Source organism: Anarhichas minor, unplaced genomic scaffold, assembly GCF_050575085.1.
Source record: "Anarhichas minor isolate MPS153535 unplaced genomic scaffold, ASM5057508v1 ptg000049l, whole genome shotgun sequence".
Lineage (NCBI taxonomy): Eukaryota > Metazoa > Chordata > Actinopteri > Perciformes > Anarhichadidae > Anarhichas > Anarhichas minor.
Window position 1 is genome coordinate 1167653 of NW_027466495.1, and position 21839 is coordinate 1189491.

General features: G+C 42.2%; 2 protein-coding genes across 5 annotated transcripts in view; both read left to right on the top strand.

Annotated features, from left to right (window-relative positions):
• The first annotated feature begins 339 nt into the window (after window positions 1–339).
• Window positions 340–2314, top strand: LOC142971791 (dynactin subunit 6-like). The gene is made up of 7 exons (XM_076112454.1): window positions 340–374; window positions 709–773; window positions 883–988; window positions 1073–1161; window positions 1668–1715; window positions 1967–2109; window positions 2216–2314. The coding sequence occupies exons 1-7, from the start codon at window positions 340–342 to the stop codon at window positions 2312–2314; spliced, it is 585 nt and encodes a 194-aa protein (XP_075968569.1).
• Window positions 2315–9895: 7581 nt separating this feature from the next.
• Window positions 9896–21839, top strand: part of LOC142971674 (RNA-binding protein with multiple splicing-like) — a 32152-nt gene continuing 20208 nt past the window's right edge. For 2 of the 4 annotated variants that reach the window (XM_076112292.1, XM_076112293.1), the window contains exon 1: window positions 9896–10365. In XM_076112292.1, coding sequence (XP_075968407.1) covers window positions 10303–10365 — 63 coding nt within the window. In that variant the 5' untranslated portion in view covers window positions 9896–10302. The remainder of the gene's footprint in view (window positions 10366–21839) is intronic. The other 2 variants (XM_076112290.1, XM_076112291.1) reach the window with 1 other exon arrangement.

The following is a 21839-nucleotide window of genomic DNA, read 5'->3' on the forward strand; positions in this document are numbered from 1 at the left end:
TAAATGGAAGAATAGAAAGTGGGGAAAAAAGAAGGGGAAATTATTTTGATACATTTAGTAGTTTATTAATAGGCTATAAATGATAATACATAGGCGCTATAGCTAGATACAATGTAATATTTTCGCTTATGAATATCACGGATATGTATATAAACCAGACAAGTTGGTTATCTTTTCAACGTTATCCACACATGTTCATTGCAGTGTCCTCAGGAATACAGTAGAGGACAGCAGAGTTACAGGCTGGTTTGTTTTCAGACAAACGTAATCAACCCTGAGCGCAAACTCTGAACTAGGATTAATAATCAACTATCGACACATTTATTCATCATCGCAAGGATGTCAGACGCAAAGCAAATCATGGCACAGAAAAGGTAGAAAACTACATTTAATCGGCGTTAAGCCTTTTTTTTATTATGTCTTAATTTTAGTTCTTAGGAAATAAAAATGCCCATTTATTTTTATAATAATCCGGCATAATCACCGCTGGCGACACCCATATTTATATGTCGAGTAGACAGTAACTAAATATCGAGATATTAATTGTTGATACAACAGCCTGGTGATGATCAATCATATTTTTGATCGCAGATTGACAGGATTTGCATGATCAGCCATCTAGCTGTTTGTTCTGCCTGTGATGATGCAGACGTTATGGTTGCATCATTGATTTTGATATTTCACATTATCTCTTGTGTGTTCTCGCAGTGCTAAAATTGCAGCTGGAGCTGTTGTGTGTGTTGAAAGCGAAATAAGAGGAGATGTAACCATAGGTGAGAGTTTGCTTTTAACATCACCATAAGCGCCATTTTCCTCATTGTTTATCCAGCAGCTGTACATGCTCCAATAAGTCAAGAGCTTTTTTTATTTTTTATTTTACAGGTGCTAGAACAGTTGTCCACCCCAAAGCACGGATCATAGCAGAGGCGGGGCCTATTATCATTGGAGAGGGTAATCTGATAGAGGAGCAGGCACTTATTATTAACAGGTACATTGTGTATTACAACATACATTCACTATTTTAGTCATGACAGTTTTAACTTATCTTATTTGATCTGTATTTTGTCTATAGTTATCCGGAGAATATCATGCCAGACACAGAGGGAATGGAGCCAAAAACCATGACAATTGGGACCAATAATGTGTTTGAAGTTGGATGTGGTATCCTTTGCATTGCAGATTACAATATGCATGAGTCAGACTGACAAATTGGCAGATATTAGCGAATTGTATATTTAGGGCCTATTTGAGTTTATGTCGGTTGGGAAGTAAGAAGAATTAATTTGTAGAAATAACAAAGATATATTTAAGGTAACTTAGAAAGAGTTTTGCCAATATATAGTTTATCCACCAGAGGGCACTGTCAACTTTATTTCAGCCGTGAAATGTCCCTCATAATCTTGGTCACTATTAGTACTATAGTAGACATCTACTGCAATGGACAACAGGGAATGTTCTGTGGGGGTGTAGATAGACTTGATAGATTGTTAATTGGGACCAAGATATATCAATACTGCTATTACACTACTAGTTTAAATGACCCTTTTAAATTATGATGTGTTGTGAGAAAAAATGAATACTACCCTATATAAATTGGGCTATAGTTTACTAATAACTGTTTTAAAATACTAATTCATAGGTTTAAATCCTTAATGATTCTTCCACAGTCTCACAAGCTTTGAAAATTGGGGACAACAATGTGATTGAGTCTAAATGTAAGTATACTGTAACCACTAACTATAGAGTGTGCACCCTGAAAATAATCATGGTATATCTAATTTGATATCTCTGTATCAATATATTTATATTTATTATGATAAAGTAGGTTTTCTGGATACCATAACCAGACAATAATGTTTAAATGTTTATAAAAATACAATATTGTCATAAAGCAAATTTGTAACATTGCACACAATGATCTAAATGACCCAGAGATATTAATATCTCTGCTAATATTAAATCCCAGCTGATCTTGGGAGAAACGTGATCCTGACCAGTGGCTGTATCATCGGTGCTTGCTGCCAGGTCAACACGTGTGAGGTCGTGCCGGAGAACACGGTTGTGTACGGTTCAAACTGCATCCGCCGTGTGCAGAGTGAAAAGCCACAGGTTAAGTCTCCGTCAGTGCTCGTTTATGCCTGCGAGTCACAAAGTTGCTTTGGCTTGTGTGCAGATTCGTATAAGGATGTTTTTTTTAAATATATATATCTTACAGTCTCAGACTCTGCAGCTCGACTTCCTCATGAAGATTCTGCCCAACTATCACCACCTGAAGAAGACGGTCAAAGGAAACAGCACACCTGTGAGACACTAAGATGCAGCTGGATCCAGAGGGACTGTAGCCTATTTCCTCCAACCCAATCTGACATCTGATGCCACACGCTGACTCAATTCCCTCAACTTGCCTCGTGTCTGTCACTTTCGTGTTGTTTTTTAATGTCTAGTAGAATACCTCTGCCACCGAAAATGACCATCACACTTTCTATATTTCTTCCTGCATATGAGGAATGACATTATTCTTCAACATGTAACAATATCTGGTTTTGCACTTGGTTTTAAGATCACTATTAAGACTATTTATGATATATCTAACATTGCAAATCTCCTGTGCCATTTTTATGTTAATCAATTCTACTCATATATATTTATAATTGTTCCAATGAAGATACAACAATATTGCAATAAAAAAAACGAATAAAGATTGCATTTAAGCTTGTATTCCTCTGAGTGTTGGTTTTATTTTTCCTATATTTGTTTACCACAAGGAGGGACTACTGAGCAACTGTTTGTTTGCCCTCTGTACTGGCTGCTCTGAAGGCTTTGTTTCAGCAGGTGATACAAAATATCCAATTAAAATAGCATTTAGTAGTCATAAAACAAAACAAATATCTTTATTTATTAAGTATTCCATGCTGAAAATAGTCATAAATTCTAGTTTTTGGGCTGCAAATAGTCATTAAAAATAATGTGACTGATGATTCACCATTTAAAAATTGCAATCAGCAAAAATGATGCATTAAAAGATGAATTTGGGTGTGGTAGTCACCATCTTGGATTCGGTGGTAGCCAGTCCTGTGCTCTCCCACCAGGGGTTGCCAAATTGGTGCCGGGGCTACAGTGGGAATTCCACACATAGACTGGTTTATTATTATGATTGACATGGGTGCGGTTGCAACTTGCATTTCTCCTGAAGCGTGGTGCTGAATAATGCCTGGTGCCCCCCTCCTCATTTCTGAGCCCCTCGGGTTGGTGCTCCCATCTGTGCCACAGCCTCACGGATTTGGGTGTGGATAAATGTATGTGTGTGTGTGTGTGTGGGGGGGGGGGGGGGGGGGGATAGCCAGTAGCACATCACTGCCTGAAACACCTGGCATAAAAAAAGTTCTGATGTCATATTTTACAGTTGTTCCCTTCAAACTCTTGCTGTTGTAAAACAAGGTCAAGGCTGCTGCTTGGTCTTCAGATTAAGGGCTTTGTGTCGTGCTCAGTGGGCACAGTACAGCAGCTCCCTGTAGGAGGCACACAGCTGGTGTCGCGCGCTGCCAATACTCATTTGAACATGTCACAGTGGAGTCCCACGAGGAGTCCACATCAACCAGGGGCTAATTATTTCAGCAGTGGAGTGCAGCCGGGGCCACGTCTAGGCTCCTTTCCGTTCTCACTTCTTCTGTTTCCCCCCCCCCCCCCCCACTACTACTTTTTTTATTTTGGGGTGTTGCCAAAGCGTCAGTTTACTTTAACATGACAAGGAAGACAGATGCTGGGCACAGTTGCACGGATGTGCAGAGTGACAAGGGCCTCCTGGGTGGCAAGTGTGGCCTTTTAATCTGCCGTGGGTTTTTAAAGAGGCAAAATGGCTATGATGATAGCAACTCATGGCAGGAATTTGAGAGGAAGTTCATATGTTGTTCTATTTTTGGAGGCGATTATTTATACCTCTCCTTTACTGTACTGTTGTGAAACTGAATTATCCAGCTTCCACCCGTGTACTTTTGTACATCCCAGTGGTATTTGCTTCTTTTTTCATAGGATTATCTCAACTCAATATTTGGCCTTTGCTACAATATGCAGCATTCTCCGCAGAGTCAATCATATCTTATCGTGAACAAAGAGAGAAGCATGAGATTTCAGTTCGTAACACAGCACTGGACACTGGGGAAGTTGCTGTAGAAATGTGAGTGAAACGCAAGTAAATATTTCTCCACCATGTAGAAACATATCAAACTATGACTATATATTTAAAAAGGGGGGGGGGGGGGGGGAAGAGCATCAGCTCTTACAGTACACTTTGTTACACTGTTATGGTCTGTGTTTCAAGCAGCACATGCAGTTCCAGTCTGGGTGCAGTCCACCGCAGTCAGTCATGGTCAAACAGGCCACCGCTTGGTTCGAGAGAATAAAGGCTTTCTGACAGCTGACCTTTGCTTCCAGGTCCACTCCACCTTTAAAAAGTGAAATGTGACCTATAGACCACAGTGATTTCCATTGCAATCCTACAGAAATAATTAATTTCATCACAACAGGGACCCTGGATGCCATGCCTTTTAAGCCACGGTAGCGGCATGACTCCGTGGATGACAACGTTGGTCAGTTGGTGCACCCCTTTGGTCCAGACTGAAATATCTCAGCAACTGTTGGATGAGTTGCCCGTGGAAATTGATATAGATATCCACATTTTCCCAGAGTATGAATCCTAATGACTTTGGTGATCCCCTGACTTGTCCTCCAATCCACCATTGAGTTCATATTTCTGGTTTTCAGCAGGGGTGGAAGTATTCAGATACTCTACTTAAGTAAAAGCAAAATCTGTAACTGTGTAGCAAAAAGAGAAAAGTTACGAATCCGAATAAAATTGACACAAGAAGAATTCAATTCACTGTAAGTAAAGGCCAATACACAGAGTTCTGCAGCTCAAAGCAAACTGCAGAAAGCAAATAAACTTTGTTTTTTTTACATACACATGCTGTTCAATAAAGATTAAAGGTGGTGGGAAATACAAAGACCTCAAGGTTTTAGTTGAACCTTTTATTGGTTCCGCTGCACAACAAAAAAGACGATATAACTTTATGTACTTCCCTTAGACCTGCTTTATTAAGATATTTTAGGACCACTCAACGACATTCAAAGGGAATATTATAGCCCATTACATAGACCTGTGTCAACATTTGGGAATTCAAGCCTAGGAGACATACTTAGTGTGGTCTCTGCTCTCTACTCAACCCCTCCTCTGCCCGCTGAACCATGAAAGCCTATAGTACAGTCTAATGACACAGACTTGGGCCTATTTCTTGTGTCTCTGCACTTTGACACAACCGCTGGTGTTTTCATACAGGAAGGCAGAAAGATGGTTCTCAGACTCGAGCTCTTGTTTTTGTTCAGAGCAGGTTTCCTTCTCGCGGTTTGTCAGATTCAACACTCGGCTGCACCTGACGACTCCGGCCGTGCTCATGAGGATAAGCGCAGGTTCTACCTCACTACTCAGTAATGCAACCTAGTTCATCACAAGAGCTCTTGAATTCTCTTTCTCTGAGCCAGTCCGGACAGAAGCTGATGATGAAGATGAATTTGCTCAAACTAACATTTTTGTTTTTTAAATAAATGCCTCGACAACTATTGGATGGATGAATTGGTATGAAATTTTGTAAAGACATTAAAGCTTTAATGATCCCCTGACCTTTCCTCTAGTGCCGCCAGCAGGTCAATGCTTTCAATAAAATATATCAACATCTACTTGATAGATTTGCACAAACTGTACAGTCTTCACTTGAAAGGATGGAAAGAAAAGAGAAGAACAACCCAGACAATTAAAAACAACTTCAAAAAGTGCTTTTTATGTTACACAGAGGTTAAGTAAACAGAGCTCTGGTTGTGAAGAAGCTACTGAAAAGGACCGATTAAAGTAAAACAAAGCACCAAGCCTCTCATGGCCAATTAGAGTGGGTCAATCTGACCACAAATTGCTCATTGGTGATCTTAGAGGAGGATCAAGGGCCACTAAGCACAAGGGAGGAACGCTGTGTATATCAATAAGTCAAAGGAATGGAATGGCCTGGCTCTAAGCCCAATGAGAGCCACTTACCCCACATCAGGGTGACGTGTGTTGGTCTGCCAAAACCAGAGCTGCTGTCAGGTCTACAGGCAGGATAGATTGTAACATTGTTCTCCATCTCTTTTTTTTCTTCTTCTTTGGTTGCTTTGGAGGAAGTTGGTAACTGTGAAGAGCAGGGGTGAGGACTTTGCTTTGATACTGGGTTGCAGGAATGCAAAGAAACAGTGAGAGGGGGATGAGGCGAGACATCTTCGAGTCATCTGACTGCGAATTGCAAGAACCGCATGGGGTCCTCCCTCGGGGATTCGCCGCTGGTCAATACATCGGCATTGTGTCATGATATATTCTTGCTTTGGTGCTCATATCAAGCTGGCCTTTTAGCTATGAGTCAGTGATCCAGAAGACCATATTGGATAATCTGATTTGTGTCTCAATCTTCAATTCTGCCTTTGTGTCAGCAGAGGCTCTTGCAATATAGTGTAATGTTTGTCATCTGGGCAGCAAAAGATCTCTTAAAGCAACAGTTTGACATTTTGGGAGATTTGCTTATTAGCTTTCTTGCAGAGGGTTCGATGAGAAGATAGATTTCCCCCTTTCATATCTGTAGCATTATGCTAAATATGGATCTATAACCAGCAGTCAGTTAGCTTAGCTTAGCATAAAGACAGTGGGGAACAGCAAGCCTATGCCCAGAAGTAAAAAAAAACAACAAAACCCACCTACCAGAACCTACCTGAACAATAATGTAGGTTTTTGTACAGATTAAACAAACAAGATACCATATTAACCCAAATATAATCTAATATTCGTTTTTCTGCAAATCAACTTTGTTCTTATTATATTTGAGGATGAGACATTATTGAGAGAGAAAGGGCCTTAGGGATGGGGACTGTCTTTGGTATGAACTGATAAAATCTTCCCAGCAGGACCAGTATTAAAGTGTTTACTAGACTATATGACTTCCCAAAAACAGCTGTTGGAAAAAGGTGGTCATCTAATAACCAGGGTCATCTTTCTGTTCCAATACGGTTTTATAATGTGTTAATTTGTGGTCTTTAGAGGTGCTGTTCATTTTTCCTTTTTTTTTTTATACTTCTGGAGAGGGGCTAGCTTATCTTCTGCTAAGCTGATCTAACTGCTGGCTGTAGCTTCATATGTAGCGCACAGACATGTGATACATATCTTCTCATCTACCAAAAAGCCTAATTATTCCTTTCTATTATGTGAAAGGAACATGAACTTTGAAATTAAAATAACTTCCTCACCCAGTGTAGCCAACATTGTTGCATCTTCTTAAACTATAACTGTCTCTTGATAACACAAAGATATCTTCTTGTAAGGCTGGGCCGTGTCAAAGCTTGCTGACATGTTACCCAGGACATTGTGACCAGACAGTCTCCTAGCTGCTCCACCCCCCCCCCCCCCCTGTGTGTGTGTTTTTGTGGGAGGGGGGGCCACCCTCCCTCTCCGAGCATCAGACCACACAGCTCAGCCCTGAGACCTGTCAAACACAGCTGGGACATCTCCCCCCTCTCTCCCCCCTCAACTCCTATCCTCTCCTCCTCCTTCCTACCTCTCCTCCCCCTCCTTGCTCCCCAGACTCCGGCAGGAAGCTTTGATACAGGGGTGTTGAGCAGCAAGGGGAGCGTTTCCATTTTTATCTGCTTCGAAGACTCCAAGACCCTCCTCCCTCTTTCCCCATCCTGAACTGCTTCTCATCAGCATAAAAGAATCTGCCATGTCCCTCCTTCATTGTGTATGCTTCAGATGCAGTGTAATTGATATAGACATGATCGGGGGGGGGGGAGCAGAAATCTCTACGACCGATCCACGACGACTGTTTTTTTCCTGCTTTTTGTTGCTTTTTGAGGGTGCGAGTTCAGCAAAAATGACTCTCTCTGTTTTCTGCACTGGCTGTCAAGCAAATGCGAGAGTCTGTCCTGTGCAATAAACGTCATACAACATATAGTCAAAGTCCCCACTACCGGAGCTACTGTCAGCTCTTGAACTTTTCATCGCGAAACACAAAGCGAGGCAGTTGCTCAAAATAAATGTTTTGAAATGGAGGAGCGATCAAGGCGGCCTTGTCACCTGATCGTTGCTTTTAAGGCTGTTTTGCAGCCGGCACTGTAGACAATAATAGGTGTGCCAGTAAACTTGCTCATCTCCACTGTTGTTGAGACATCACTTCATGGCTCCAGGATCTGGCTGTTTCCCCACTCACAGGTCATAAATGAAATAGTCTTGGGGTGAGCCAACAATGGATTAGTGCAACTTGTTATCATAAACAAAATCTTGAGCAATGTACAGGTGTCGTCTCCGGTATACCTCTTAAGTGCACAGCCTGCCACGGTGAATCTAGACAGAAATAGGACGTGTGAGGAGAAAATATTTGCCTGAAACCACAAAACTATTCAGGGGCCTTGAAATGATAAACCGATAGTCACGTGAAATTTATTAAACAGTCAGGTTGATAATTGTCTACCGCTCTGGAAGTCTATAAAGATGATGAATTATGCTGAGGGCTACATTTCAAGGGATTGAGACAGGGAACGAGAGAGAAAATAGTCCTGAGTGTGCAGGGTAACAAGGCATCTCGTGATGCCAGGTTTATGAGCTAAACTGATAGCATGTCATGCAGCTTGAAGGTTAAAGTTTAACAGTCAACAAGTTGCGATACGGGAAAAATTTGTGACTCTTCAAAAATATATGGAAGTAAAACTGAGCGGCAGATTACTTTCCAAAACAAAGATGCCTCGATTGTTCCCTGGTAGAAGAAAAACAATTAAACAACGCACTCAAAAGTAACTCTTAAATTACAATATGAGTCATGTGTGGCCTGTTTCTAATCAGGGCAAACTGTATATCATGACAGGCAGTGCATTAACCGCATAATGTATTTTATGTACTGTATTTTTCTCCTCTGCTCACCATGTACAAAAAACAAGAATCCTAGCCAAAGGCAACACGTATTGTACCAGGTCAAGCTACTAGCTGCCTTCCATGTGCAGTCCCTTGGCAACCATACACAGAAAGTATTAAATACAATAAATAAAGAGATAAAACAGTATTAGGCAATACAACAGAAAAACCAACAACAACTATGAACTAACAGCTGCCTCAGGACCACAGACTTGGCCTCTGCATGCATTTCCTGGGAAGTTGTGGAGTAATAGCAACCTTGGGGGAAATTGAAGTTCAACAATTAAAAAATAGAAAATACATGTGTGTCTTTAATTTCCAATATGTGTAGACGTTTATGTTTAACTACAAACTAAATGTTGTCACATACATAGTTTATTAGAAATAAAATGTTTTGGCCATGGACCACATCAGGTGCCTGTCAAAGGTTGGGCCATGACCAGAAGTAATACATTTGGAGTTAACAGTGGGAAGGAATTCAGACTCCATATATTTCAGATTTACAACCTTAATGTGAACACAATTAAAAATTGCATTAAGGTTTAACTATTCGCTCGTGATCTATGTATTTATAACATCCAGGCTACAGCCCTTTACATAAACAAAGTAGCCTATAAGAATATTAAAGCAGTTAAATAATACCACAGGAGGTAAAGCAAACGAGCATATAAGCCACGGGAGACAACCCACGGTGATAAAATCGCAGGAAATGTTTCAGTGACTAAAATAACGTTCAGCTGGTGTAAAAAAAAAAGAAAGACGATTGGTGATTGGCACCGATTGTCCAGAGTAGCTCTGAATCAGCATTTGATAAAACTCGGCGAAGCTCGGCAGACGGTGCATCCCGCCCTTCACCGCACCCTAAACCCCTCCCTCCATCCCTCCCTCCATCCCTCCCTCCCTCCCTCACGCGGAGATGGGGGAGAGAAGTTTGCCTGCGGCGCAGTCCACTGAACATTTACCGTGTTTCATTTGGGGAACAGCAACAAGAGCCTCCGGAGAAGCCTTCCAGGGAATGCTGAGGAATATCTGACTGCACAGAAACACCACGCACAGCTGACTTTGTACCCTCTTTTACAACAACAGCAACAACAACAACAAACAACAACAAAAATCCTCACTTTATATCATTGATGTCGCCTAACTAGTGGGGAAGCTCGGGTCAGTTGGACAGCGGCCGCACGCGGACTGTTGTCTTGTCGGAGGGTGCTTTATTAATTCCGGTCCCGGAGAAGAAGAAGAAAAGGAAGAAGAAAAGCGAAACGGAAAGGGGGGAAAAAAAAGAAGAAAAAGACAGTCCAAGTGAAAGTGAGAAGAGAGTCCGGCTCAGAATGAATAATAACAAAAGCGAGAAGGAAAACGAGCAGAGTGAATTCACCAACCACGAAGAGGAGGTAGGTATCCGCACGCGAGCACCTATACCTGCTGTCTTGATTTTAATAGGTCGGTCCGTGACCCAGAACGATGTCTTAATAAAGCGACTCGTGTTAATGCTCAGCGTGTTTTTTTTTTTTGACCACCATCGGCTGCTTTGTGACCGATAGTATCAACATATCATCCCTATCATGTTTCCTCCAGATGTTTAAAAAGACGGTCTCGTGTAGATATCTTTTTTACCTTGGAAAAGTTGCTGGTATATCATTAGACCCACTGCATGGTGCACTCATATTTATTATTTATTTTTATTTCATAAAAGGAGTACATCATTTATTTTTGCACCATTGTGTCCTATGTTTATCCCTCTTTTTTATTATATATTATTTTAGATATATATTTTATTGTATTTATTTCTCTTTTAATTGTTGCAACTTACCTCATACTGTAGCATTGTGTCTTCTCCCTTTTAAGCACGACATACTCACTTAAAAGTAAGGAACGAGGCAGGACTTGATAATAGATGAATCAGTAATATGTAGTTCCTGATTAACCCTCTGGACTACATTGCAGATAATGATACGCTACCCGACAACAGACCTAAGTGTTGGCGGTACTGGCTTACTGTACCGTGAAGCCAGACTTCACCCAACACTGAAAAGCAGCAGTGAAGGGAATTCAGTGCCAGGGAGCGAATTAGTTTTTCACTGAAGCTGAGGGAGCAATTGAAGTTCAAACAACTGCTGCTGCAACATGTACGCAATAAGTATTTGTAACCCAGACCCACTGTATAACAGTCAAGCGAGAGTGGCCTCTCTATCAATATGACTTAATTACATCTTAACACACCAGAATGATATTGTTTGTGCAAGAAATAAATAAATAAACATGTGAGGTAATCCACTTAGTGCCTGGTGGAAATGTATTTTCCCCCAGTTACTTCCTCCTTTCCTTTGCAAACATTGCACAATCTGTATCCGTGAAATCTCCTTTACGGTAAATAATTTGTACGGGTGTTCTTTGCATGGGGTGATTTTTCTTCGGGGCGGAAAGAATCTCTATCCAGACGACAGACTTGTTGTTTCAGAGCTCCGCGCGTCCGCATGCCAAGTGATGTAAGAAAGGTATATCGGATTATATCGGATATTTCCCTTGGAGAAATTTGATTAAGGCTCAGTGGACTGCTCGTCACTTTGTAACTGAATAGCCAAACATACGCGGCCTGATGCAATACCATATTTGGTCCACTGTTGAGGTTACTATGGATGCAGGGAGTCACTGGAGCACCACACAGATGAGGTACAGACTAGAGACTGACTTCTTGGAAACCCGATGGAGAGTTTCAGTTTATTCACCTTGTGACCTTATGTACTCGGTACGATGCTGCAGTAGAGGTATTTCAGAGGCTGTACACCGTGTGTACCAGCACTTCACTGTAGGGCTGCAACTAATGGTTACTGTCAACAAAGATCAAGAAATAAACTTGTACATTGTCAGTGAATTGAATAACATTTTACTTGTCAAATATGATGGTCGCAAGTTCTCAGGAAAACGCTACAAAATGCAAGACGTTCAGTTAAAAGTCATAAAAAACAGCAAATCTTCACATTTTAGAAGCTTGGAGCTGCATTTTGCCTAATAAATGACGTAAAACGATGAATAGATTTCCGGTTGAGCGATTAATCGACAAATTGTTTCAGCACCAACATCTTTGCTTCAAGCAGAGGAGGGTTAGTTCCTCATCATTTTAACCGAAGAGGACAAAACAGCTTTGATTTAGAGCCAAAGCAATTGGTCCATTAATCGAATGGTCGATCGATTATTGATAACAGTTTGATAATCCGTCTCGCATTTACATCTATGCTTTCTGGCATGCGATCGACCAAACAGTTGATCGAGCAACCTTGAAAAGACTTAGCAGAGTAATCGACCATAATCCGTCGAGAATAGTCGTGAAATAAGCGTTGGCTGCTCCAGCTCTACTTTATTTGATAAATATACATCTCTGGACTAGAATCGCCCGCGATGTCCAAGGACCAGACGGGAGTCGTCCCCTTGCATTGTGTAAAAAGGCAGACAGAGAAGACAGAGAGAGCGATGGCCTGAGGAGTCTAATGGTTGTGGAAATGTTTGGAAGCCGTCCAGGCAGGCGGGGACTTAAATTTACTCGGGTGCATTAATGTAAGGTTAGACAGCGTCGCTTTATCATCTGTGTAATGATGTGTGTTGCATGCAGAGAAGCAGCAGTAAGTTTGTTTTTGGGGGGGGAAGGGGGGGGGGGGGGGATACTGTAACACGCACACATTCACACTCACACAAGAGAGCAGGTGTGAAAGGATGTTTTACTCAAAAACAGAAACACATAAGGCTAAGAATAATGTGACTAATTTTATGAGTATGACTTGCAATTTTCCCACGTGATTCATGAACATCAGAGTTTAGTCTTTCTGGTCACAGAAGCAGAGCTGAGTATACGAACAATGAAACTGCTTTATGGATGATTGATTGACTAATTTGACATTTTCAACCCTGTTTTAATTCTTTTAGCGCTCCTCCCGTCCCGATCCCCGGCTCACGAACGCGCTGAATTTAGAATGCCAAACGGCTTTGCGCGTAACAACACTGAAGTAACCATAAACTCTGATCTTATGGGAGCCAAAGTTTAACAGCCTCGCTGGTGTGACTCTCACATGCTGAACAACAGCGGCATTCCCTCGCTCCTTTTTGCACAGTGTAGTAGGCGACTCAATAGATCACTGATTCGCACCAGTAAAAACGCCGTAGCGGGCTCTGCTCCTCGTGCCCGCCTCATTGCTCAACCTCACACGCCATCATCGCTGGACGCTTGACGATGCTTACTGTTTATCTTCCCGCAGAGCAGTGCTCACCAAACATGGTCTTGTTGCGGACAAGGTATGCAGGTTTCAGCCCCCAGCGGCATCTAATCTCACGAGCTGGTTTGATAAAGCTTTATTATCAGGCGTTCTGGATGCTCTCACGTACTGTGGCACTCAACGGCCACTGATGTCGTCGAGGTGACACACCGTCTCTTCACATGGTGAACGTCAAAGATATGTTTCCAGCAGCTGTGGGTTTCCAGGCCTTGTATGGACAAGAGACCCGGAGGGCTCTTCAGGGTATATTTGAATTCCCTACAGATGAAATGGTTTAACAGAACAATTGCACATTTTTGTTTTGTGAATGTTTTGTTTGTTTTGTGAATGTTTGGAAGTATATTTAATAATGACTGTGGTAAGGGGAAAAATTCCAGACATGATTTGTCAGGAAGGTAACATATTGTGAGGGAAGAAACCCAGTTCACCAAAAGCTATTTATTTTTAGTGCCAAAATGTTTAGCTGGTTGAGCAACTATATAGATAATGAAATAATTGCTCAGTAATCTTTCAAGCAAAAATGCCAAACATTCCCCATTTCCAACTACTAAAATGTCAGGATTTGCTGATTTTTCCCTGGTTTGTGTGATATTAAACTGAAAACCTTTGGCTTATGGACTCCCGCGCATTAATTGGCTGATTGATTGATCAATTAGGAATCATCTTCATTAGTTGCAGCCAAAATTTGAATGATCAGTTCCTCATTTAAGTCATTTATCAAGCAAAGCTTTACAGGTTCACCAACAGATTGGTCAGTGCTGAAAACAATTATTTCTGATTATAATTAGGCCTGTTTTGTGTTAATAAATAGAAGTACAAAGTGAAGTACAGGTCGTGAGTACATGGAATGCATCAGAGTTAACCGAGTCACCCGACTAAGCTTGACCTTTGACTTCCTTTTCTATCAATTTCCCCTCAAGCTAACTGGTGTTTGTTTAAGACCTGCCCAGCCTCCTCAGCCCTGGAGGTCCGCTGTCAAACCGCACCTGATATTTTGTTTTTTGACAAATGAGTGAACACAGAGTGTCTTCTCCTGGATGCAACAGCAGGAGTTTGAACCTCGAAAGCTATCTGTTATGGCCGACCATAAACATGTAAGTGGATCTTTACAAGCATCCAAAGAGAAACAGAATATCACTCAAGCGGAGTTCAGCAAATGCGCTGAAGCTCCCTGGGGTGTAATTGGATTGTGCTTGGCCTACTCCGGGTATCCACCGGGTCCTCTTCAAATAGCAGGTCATGTGGCCAGCGTGACCTTTTCCATGAGGAGACGTAGGTGGGGAGAGCCGTGCTGGTGGAAAAGCACGGCGAGGCGGAGGGAGGCCGCGGCGGTCCGTCGCGCGGCGGTGCGGGCATATGTGTCCGTACTTGGTGCAGGTACCTACGAAAAGGGCACGCAGATATGTTAACGCTCCGTGACATGAAACTTTATCGGAGGGGAGCTCAGAGGGTAAAGTGGCCATGATAGGGCGACAGGGAAAACATACAATGAATGTCACGTATCGTTGAAGACGATGCAAGCAGAGATTTAATGTAGATTGAAGACTATAAAGTGAAATTCCAAAAATAGATATACCGTGAAGTATAAGTTAATATACCCAGTAAAAACAGGCTCACACAAACCGTTAAAACCGTGCTCCGTCTGCCCGTCTGATAGGTAGGAGTTTATTTATAAAAGCGCGAGGGGAATTGTCGTCTTATCTTAGCCATTTGTCAGCTGTGCGACAAGAGGTATTTGAAAAGACAACAACAAGGCTTAGCGTCAGGAACGGCTGGCAAAGGCTCCTGCTTCGCTGATGTGAGACAAAAAGAAAAAAAATTGTACTGGATATTTAAATATATATATATACAGCTATATATAAACCATCAAAACTGACCGAGAGTGAGGACTGACGCCCCTTTATATGGTGCTGCTTTCATTTAAAGGCCTGAGTTGACAACGTCTGAGTTTGCTTTGTAATTAATGATACACTGTGAGAAGTGTGAGTTCCTGCCTAGACAGCGTCAGCCATCTTGCCTTGCTTTGTCATGCTGTATTCGGGTGCTTGGTCTGTCACCTCCACTTTAATATTGCTTACTCACATGCTATAATTATCCACCTTACAGTATACAGTGGCTCTTCTCTCATCCCTCCTTCTGCACTCGTTTTCAGTCAATACTTCTCTAATTCATGTCATTTTCTCTATGCCCCCCCTCCCCCATCCATCCTCCCCCTTTCTACACTTTTATCTCCCTTCCCCTCCGTTTCCTTCCCTCCTTCCCTTCGTCTAACCCACCCTTTTTCTTCCCTCTCTTTATCTTGTTCTGTAGCCGTTTCCTCCCTCTTTCCCTCCACCCTGGTACTGTTTATAATTTGCCACTCTTCTTCTCCCCTTTCATACCACTCCCTTCTTTTTCATCCTGCTCTCTCTCTCTCCCTCCCTCCCTCCCTCCCTCCCTCTCTCTCTCTATCGCCCAGCTTAGTCCCAGTAGACAAACTGCTTATCCCGTATCGCCCCATAGGTTGAAAGCATGACCCTGAGATCTCTGAACAGAAGGACCGTTTATGGTCATGGGAAGACCTCTAAAGACAAGAGTGAGCCAGGCAGAACGGTAACAAGGAGAAACTTGTCTGGCCGACTATCCAACTGTGAGCAAGGTCAAACCGCTCAAGATTAGCTTGAAAAGATGGGAAAATCAAAACAAGTAAAAGTTGGTGGATTAGTCCATTAAATGCTCTAACTAGGTCTGATGTTGTCCGTTGCAGGGTTTAATTATATACTTTTCCAGGAAAAGAAGACTAACTTTCTCTTTAGTCAATCCACTTTACAGAAAAGTCAAAATACCTATTGTAGGAGTTCATTATGATGCAATATATGACGATGATTGTGTAACTTTTCTGACATTTCTTTAGTTGCTGCCCTAGATTGGCAACCCTCACTATGCAAAACCAGCTGAGTAATACAGCTGGTTTCCCTCAGATGCATTCAAGTAGAGCTGCATCGACAATTTAAATAATTGGGAACTGTTTTTATAATCAATTAATTGGCTTGAGTATTTTTTTTTAAGTTAAAATTGTCTTATTCCAGCTTCTTAAATGTGAATATTTTCTGGTTTCTTTACTCTTCTGTGACAGTAAACTGGATATCTTTGAGTTGTGGACAAAACAAGCCATTGGAGGACGTCATCTTGGGCTTTGGGAAACACTGATTAACATATTTCACCATTTCACAGACCAAACAACGGATCAATTAATTGAGAAAATAATCTACAGATTAACTGACAATAAAAATAAGTTAGTTGCAGCCCTACAGTCAAGTAACCTTTAAAGCAGGACTATGTAACTTCTGCGGAACGGCGGCCATCAGTGGCAATTATGGGTAAAATACTGAAACATAATGTAATGATAAAAAGTCAGCAAACATTGGCTTGTGATAGACATTCATTTGGACAATTCATTCACACAAATCCATAAAAACAACATAAACGGAATGAAAAAAGAACACATTTTTTTGTGGATCTTTAAGTGCTGTCGCTGATAAACAAAGGAACAGCTGCACCATCGCATAAAGAGAAGCCTTTGGCAGCAGGCTTACATTTCTTCACGGAGACACAGGATGACTAAGTATCTACTGTTGTTTTTGTCTCCACTTGCACGGGACACTTAAACCCTCTGCCCACCCAACCTTTAAAACCAAACAGTTTAAGGTGTCCACTTGGGCAGGCGGCAACAAAAGGGAGTCCAGGAAAGGCAGACTCGGACTTGGCCGATTAGTTTGTGTTAATGAGTGCTTCGGAATGTGAAGTCCGTTCCCGGAGAGGCATCAGATAAGAGAGATGAAGAAGAGAGCAAACCAGTACGAAATGTTTTGATGAACTCTAAGCTGTCAGCCGAGGAGTCAAACTAAAAGCCGTAAAAATGGTTCGCTCCTCTTTTCCACACGCCGTTCAAATGACACCTTAAGGCCTTTCTTCGCTGAGGTCCAAAAATGGTTGATATGACAAATACAGCACATCTGTCATTAAGACACAGGGTTGTTCTTTTCCAGGTTAGATTTAAAACAAGGGAAACTGTAATGGAGAGGGGAAGAAAAGAGCAAGAGGAGGAAAATTGCAGTAAAGTGGGCGCTTGCTTGCTTTTCCTAGATCATTTGTTTTGAATGTCCTTTAAAGGTTAACCTGTTGGAACATTTACAGGCCCTTACTGAGCTGTAATTGTTGGTCGAAAGCACTTGTGGGAGTACGAGAGAGAGAGAAAGAGAAAAACAAAGAAACTATCCTCTCTGGGTTCACTGGTGACGTTGGGAGTGTGCTCAACCTCACAGTCGACCCCTGACCCACGCAATAACCCGAGCCTAACCTGTGCCCTCTGACCCCTCGAATGCGAAACTAGACCCGTTAAACCCCGGCGATTAACGGACAAACAGAGTCATCCATTTTTGGTCGTCTGACACCTCTCGGGCCTGCAGTCTGTCACTCTTCGCATTCTCCGACACAGAGGATGAAGTGGAAAAAAAAAAAGAAAACTTGTGAGGATGACGGATGTCAACGCAGAGCAGTGACAACTTGGTTAGCAGAAGAGTGTGGGAGTCTGTCAGTTAGACTGTTTTTAATAAGGCGCCACTCAACTGATGCAAGAGCTCAACTTGCCCTGTGCTCACACGGGCTTATGGGTAGACTTTGATTTTAGCTTATGGTCACAGCGAGGGGGACATGTGCGTGGATTTGAAAAGCAACTAGCGTGGGTTTGCGATGAAATATTTGATCTGGGCTTTGATATTGGTACGCAGATAATCGCAGCGTCGTAGCATGCGCACACTCACTCTAGGCTACTGTAGCCTCTCTTTCAAGGCTTCGAGGTCAGAGCCGTGTTCTGCCACATCTGGCTCGAAGGACCTGTATCTATTAACTTGGCTGTCAAACGCACACACACACACACACACACACACACACAAACACACAAAAAGGGAGGGAGAAAGAAACACATAGTAATCATCTCACATCGCACCAAGGTCGTGTCCCTCATTTCAGCCAGAATAAACGGTCAAAAAAGCACTCAATTAAAGTCGGAGCAAATATCTGGGAAAGTCACACCGTGCGGCAGAGTGTAATGAGGCAATAGGTGTGACGCGTTTTACAAGTCCACAACGCAAGCTGAATAGAGATGACACATGAATACGTTGCGAGGCCATTTAATTAAACGTATCAAGCAGCTTTCTCAACGGCTGACAAATTGCATCCTGCGCTGGAGAAAATGCAAGTTTTGAACGGCGCTCCAGTCAGTTATTGAGCCAATTTTGGCTTCGTTAATTAAAGCTTCCTGACTTTTCAAACACAAGCTGTTAGAAGATCAGACAGGTTTCCTCTAGAAAACCCTTCCAGGTAAGCCAGATGTATGTGGAGGTGAATACAAAGGGGCACTGTAAAATGATTATGCAAATTGTTCGTTGTTACCATCCAGACCGACTTCCTGCTATAAATTTGACCCACTGTACTTGTCGTTGAGGAGCTATTGCACTTTCGTTTGACTTCCAAATGAAGTGGTTTGGAAAACCTGGCTACACCGTTGTTATTTTACAACCTTTGTGATAGTCTGAATGATTGGGTTTCTTGCCAAGCTGGACTAGCAATGTCATTGTGTCCCCAGCAGGGCCAAATTGATTGGTTGATTCTTCGAATAGTTGATTGATAGAGAATATTCGACAGTAATAACACAAACCGTGTGACTATCTGTGGCTTTTCTCAGTCATACACGGTATTAAACTAAATCTTTTTGGCTTTTGGACTGCTGGATGGATAAAATCAGGGCTTTGATAACGTCATTTTGGGCTCTGGGAAATAATTATGTCATTTTTCACCATTTTCTGACATTTTATTGGCAAAAGGATTAATTGAGAAAATTATTAAAATGATTAATTGATGATAAAAATAATCGTACAATGTTATCGCAACGTGCAGAAACAACAAAAAAAACGCAATCTTCAAAACAGAGTTATCCTTTAAGATAAGGCCTCACAGAGCCCTCAACCCTCCTCCTCCAGCCTTTAGGGTGGCTCCAGCAAACCTTTCAAGGTGCGATGATAGAGTATCAATAAGGTGATGACCTCATCCGGGGCTTGTGGAGTCAAGAATCACTGATTAGAGGTGCATTGATCCTGTGGGACTTGCTGCAGAAGTGGCCTTAATAGGATGTGATGTTTTTGGCCTGGGGCTCCAAACTCTGCTGTAGTCTGCTAAGGCGTTGCCAGGGAACTGCACTGGTACGCCGGCTGTGAAGTCCTCAGCTGGCTTGTGGTAGGTAGCGGCTGCTGTTTTTGATCGAGGCCTGCCTCTCGTGTCGGTGGGTGAGCACGCCATAAATGGTCAATGATTCAAAGGCCCATACCAGGCCACTCAGCACTGTGGAAATGTAGGTATGTGACTCACGAGGAGCCAATAAAACAATGCTTCTAAAACCCAATTAAACGGTGGCAGAGGGTGCTCTTTGCTTTTTTACGAATCTGCAGAATCTGCTCAACCCCTGGCTTGAACTTCAGTTTACTACATCGCGAAACTTTGATGTTTCATTTTACCTGGTGGCAAAGCAGCGTTTACAACGCCTTTTTCGAGCAATTGTCGAAGCAACGTAAATAACGACTAATGCCTGTAATCAGCAGCAGATGTGTACGGGAGAGAGAGCCACATGTGTCTGAGAATCATTCAACATGCACACCGGACACACGTCGAACCGATCATGTATCACAACAGCTGACGTCGGGAATTCTCGGGAAAGAGGTTCGACGCAGCCAAGAATGTCCCATTGTTCTGTGTGCGTAGAGGACTCGCTGTTGTGTGCGTTTTTGTCTGAACTTGTGCAGCACGTCCAGCTCTCAAGTTTCTGTTGACCTCATGACCGAAGATAGGAGTTCAAATCCAAAATGGGATCTCAGATAACTTGGCGAAGGAGAGTTAGATGACGATGATTTTCTTAAGATGTGTGCCAACCTTCTGTTGAAGGTACAATTTGAGGAAATGCTGCAGTCGGTATGATTATCATGTCAAAATAACCCGTTGTGTTACTGTAATATTATTTAAAAAAGTCAGGGCCAATATATTTACTTCATAGTGTTGCAGAAGTTTTCACTCATGCGTCATTTTGTGGTCATGTGCAAGTCCTTAATAGACATTTCAAACCTACAGCTTTGATGCCAGTCTGTCACGTCTTCTGTTTCTACTGCCACACGATTAGATTTATCAGCCCTAACTGCTGTCAGCGACTGCCCTTGCTCGTGTCTGATTGATACCATCCTGTTCTGACTCTTTGTTCCTATCTAACTCCATATAAGGAGACCCTCTGAAAGAGTTTATTTAAACAGACCTGCCAGAGACAGAGCCCAGTGACAGCCCTGCAGGGTTCAGCTTGACTCAGATAAGATAAGATAAGAGCGAAGGTGAGAAAGTCGCCGAGGTGAGATATGTTGGCAGGACGGCCAGTTTGGCAGTCGCCAGCTATTGCTCCCCCAGTTGCTAAGCTCCTTTGTTTGTGTGTTGCTCTGCCTTTGGCATCAGTGGTGCGTATCAGGTTACATGAGGGAATGAGGTGTAGTGTTAGTTCAGCAGTTTCTTTGTCCCCGGAGTTGTGAATCTACTATCTAATGAATGTGGGAGCTATGAATCTACTCCGTGTAATTGCATACCTACGGGTTTATCCTAAATTCAGCCTTAAATAGAATCAGAATATTGAATAAATAATTAAATTACACATTAAAAATCCACTATCACATTATTGATGTGGGTGTGTGTAGGGTGGAGCTGCAGGAAGTCTGTTTGAGGCTCACAGTCTATTGTTTTATTTTGATGTCTCATGTGCACGGAAGCAATTATTTTCTTGTACCAAGCCAACTTAAATTAGGTGATAATTCCAGGTATGAGGTGTGATTAGTGCCTGGTAATTTAATAAAAGTGTCGACAATGATGTCACGTCTGCCCCAGTTATTAACTGGAGGCATATAGGATTTGCATTTTTGTCATTGTTCTTTAAAGCTTGAGAGCTGTTGTATTAACGGAAGACAAATGTTGTAGCTTATTGTTAGAAATACCTGCGTGAACAACTCTTTACCATACTGACCCATACCCTGACCCATACCCATACTGACGTCTCAACACCTGTGTCTCGTAGTGCTGTCGTCTGTGTTTACTCAATGTGTGCATATATGTTGAAAGATCTACCGCTGTTCACACTAGCCTTTATAGACATAGCAGCCTGATAGTGTTATTTAACCTATCGTTGTTACATTTCTGTTTGCAGATTAAACACACAAGATATAATAATAAGTGACCTTTTTAAAAAGGTGCTTGTTACCTTCGGACGGAGTCAAGCTAGCAGTTTCCCCGTTTCCAGTCTTTTGCTAAGCTAAGCTAACTGGCTGCAGCTTCATATTGAATGGACATTTATTGTTACCGTCTTTTCCTATTCGGCATTAACATTCTAATTGGACAGTTCTGTTTGGACATTTGAGTGGCAGGCCTTCAGATGCGTTTTGCTCAACTGCACTCTCTACCTTTTAGTGCACGGTAATTTAGTTGTTCTCCTGTACAATGTCCCCCATAGTTTACAAGGCAATATTTCTAGTTTATCCCTT

Coding starts and splice junctions, on each gene's coding strand:
- LOC142971791 (XM_076112454.1), top strand. CDS start 340: ATGTCAGACGCAAAGCAAATCATGGCACAGAAAAG. Junction 774..882: donor AAGAGGAGATGTAACCATAG/GTGAGAGTTTGC, acceptor TTTATTTTACAG/GTGCTAGAACAGTTGTCCAC. Junction 989..1,072: donor CAGGCACTTATTATTAACAG/GTACATTGTGTA, acceptor TTTTGTCTATAG/TTATCCGGAGAATATCATGC.